Genomic DNA, 3,194 nt, shown 5'->3' with positions numbered 1-3,194 from the left:
ATGACAACAGTCATTGTGGACCTCTCATATCAGAACCTGTACTCAGTGCCCAGGGACTTGCCACCTAGCACAGAGGCTCTGGATATCTCCCACAACAGAATAAAGCGTCTCACCTATGACGATTTCTCAGCCGTTCCGGCTCTGAGATTTCTCAATGCGTCTTGGAACGTGCTCGAAGAGATCAGTTCGGATGCATTCAGGGCAACATCACAGCTGGAGTACCTCGACCTCTCTCACAACAAGCTTCAGAACCTGCTGGGTCAACGCTACCTGCTGCTCACGCCCAAACTGCAGTTCCTGGACTTGACGTTCAACTGCTTTTCTGCCATGACTCTCGGAGACGTGTTCCGCAATCTTAAGTATTTGCAGAACCTGGGACTCAGTGCAGAGGCAGTAAAGAGCAAGGACTTCATAAGCATTGCTAACATTCAGCTACAGACTGTGTTTCTCCAATTACAAAACCTCACCATGTACGAAAATGGCAGCTTGAGGCACGTCCGATCTGAGAAAGTTGGCATTGTTGTTACTAACCGTGCCACAGACAGGGCGCTGATCGCCGATGCCCTGTCCACTTTCAATCAAGTCGAACTGGCAGGCATCAACTGCAGCCAAAACTACCTGGTGGAATATCTGAGACTGAAACCTATCATAAAAGCCACTCACCTTCACTTGACTAATATTGAGGTGTCCTGGGACCAGGCAACTGATGTGATCAACCTGGGTATCAAGTCTTCCATTGACCACATCAGTGTGTACATGGTGACAATAACAGGGCAGATCACTAAGCGTGAGATAACCAGCAGACCTCATCTGCAGTCCTTCATCATTAAACGGGCTGCTGTCACTAACTTCTTCTTCTTCCAGGGCTTCCTCTACAACTTTTTCATTAACATGAAAGTGGAGAGCTTCACAATGGCAGAGACACCAATCGTGCATATGAACTGCCCACAAGCCTTGAGTAACATAAAAATGATGGACCTTTCCAACGATGCATTGTCTGAGAGCGTTTTCTCTGACAAAGGGATGGAATGCAAGAACCTGAAGGCACTTGAAACTTTGATTTTGAGGGGGAATCGTCTGGAAAACCTGAAGGAGCTGAGCCACCGAGTGCAGTACATGACCTCACTTCAACACCTGGATGTGAGCTTTAACTCGCTGATGTATAAGGAGGAATTTGGGGACTGCCAATGGCCCTTGGACATCGTCCACCTGAACCTGTCCTCCAACAGCCTGGACCGCTCCGTCTTCAACTGCCTGCCTATCAGCACGGAAACTCTGGACCTTCAGAATAACCAGATTGATTCCCTCCCTGACTTCCTGCTCCGCCTGAATGCACTGACGATGCTGGATCTGAGCTCCAATCGGCTTCAGGACATCCCGCACTGTCGTTTTTTTAAAAATCTGGAGGTGCTCCTACTAAGTGACAACTCCCTGTATACACCGACTATGAGCATCGTGGGAAGCTGCCCTCGCCTGAAGGCTGTGGATGTCAGCAAGAACCCCTTCATGTGCACATGTGCCCTCAGGGGGTTTGTAGGCCTGCAGGAACGCTATCCCATCAAACTCCTCCACTGGCCACACTTCTACCGTTGCAGCTACCCAGATTCCTGGCGTGACACGCTTCTGAAGGACTTCCACCTTCCAGACGTATCTTGCAATGCAGGTATACTGGCGGCGGCCATCCTCTGCCCTGCTGTAGTGATCGCCATCATCACCTTGGCACTGTGCAAGCGGCTGGATGTGCCCTGGTACCTGGGGATGATTTGGCAGTGGACGCGGGCCAAGCAACGGGCGAGGAACCAGGAGAACCTGGAGGGCTTTCAGTTCCACGCGTTCGTGTCCTACAGCCAACACGATGCGGACTGGGTGAAGAACAAGCTCCTGCCCAACCTGGAGGAGGACCGGACGCTTCGCGTTTGCCAGCACGAGCGCAACTTTGTCCCGGGGAAGACCATCGTGGAGAACATCGTGCGCTGCGTGGAGACCAGCTACCGCTGCATCTTCGTGCTGTCCTCGCACTTTGTCCGCAGTGAATGGTGCCACTACGAGCTCTACTTCGCCCAGCACCAGAGGCTCTCTCGCGGCTCGGACAGCGTCATCCTCATCCTGCTGGAGCCCCTGCCTCAGTACCTCATCCCCTCCAAGTTCAACCAGCTGAAGGCCATGATGGCCCGCCGCACCTACCTGGAGTGGCCGCAGGACTCCAACAAGCACAAGCTCTTCTGGGCTCACCTGCGCGCCGCCCTCCAGGCCCCCCTGCCCCCACCGCCCAACCACAGCCTGAATCCTTACTGAGAGAATGTTCCTTGGAAAGTCAGGAATTAATGATACCACACAACCTTCAGTTCCAAGTAGATGCAGAAGGTGAAAGGTTTTTCAGCTCCTTTTAGGTGTGCAAAGTTAAGTTAGTATATAAACTGCAGCACACTAGGAGACAGAGCAGATAACCAGGAGTATAAAATTGCAGCCATTACTGCAGCTCTGTACAGCAGTCCTTCAGATATAGAAGCCTGATGCAAAAATACAGCCCCATTCATCCTCACTAACACATGTGGTTGAATATCAGTCTTACTGGAATCTATTCACCTTTGATCATTGCAGGGCAATGCTTCATGCAAAAATAAGAATCATCAAAAAATCTACTTTTCTGATTTCCTGGTGAGATTATGAGTACGACCTGGCCATAGACTTGTCTCTGGAAAAAAAACTTCTGGACCCAAAAAAGGTGAGAACTCCACCCACTTCCACAAAGGTGTGAAGTCCCTGCTCTGGCAGGCAAAACACACTTCTAGTTAAAAACACTGGCAGTGATCTGCAAGGTTTAAAAATAACAGCACAGGCAGGTATGTCAGTACTAAGCTCCATGCTACAGATCAGATATATATCACATCCGTACAGTGCTATGTGCAGAGCAACGGCCACAAAAACGGCCATGATAATAACTATAATGGCCTACTGCTTACAGGAACAATTGCTGACATGTTCTTTTCCTTCCACTGAAATGCTGTATTATGATAATATTAATATGCTATCCTTATAGCAACGTCAGTTGGATTCTCAGCAGGTTCAGGCAGCTCGTCATCTTGTTTGTGTACGTGGGTCTGATTGCTATATCAACCATAATACATTGTGGTGAAAACAAATTACCTTCTCTTTTTTCATGAATGATGAAGGTCAAGTCATGAGAACTGGAT

The 3,194-nt window shown here is 49.4% G+C and overlaps 1 protein-coding gene across 1 annotated transcript; it reads left to right on the top strand.

Moving 5' to 3' along the window:
* LOC118793658 (toll-like receptor 1) lies at positions 1-2,295 on the top strand. The gene has a single exon (XM_036551886.1). It carries the CDS (start codon positions 1-3, stop codon positions 2,293-2,295), a length of 2,295 nt encoding a protein of 764 aa, XP_036407779.1.
* Positions 2,296-3,194: the final 899 nt, after the last annotated feature.

Source organism: Megalops cyprinoides, chromosome 18, assembly GCF_013368585.1.
Source record: "Megalops cyprinoides isolate fMegCyp1 chromosome 18, fMegCyp1.pri, whole genome shotgun sequence".
In the NCBI taxonomy this organism is placed as follows: Eukaryota; Metazoa; Chordata; class Actinopteri; order Elopiformes; family Megalopidae; genus Megalops; species Megalops cyprinoides.
The sequence above is the reverse complement of the archived record's forward strand: the minus strand, read 5'-3'. Positions and strand labels throughout refer to the sequence as shown.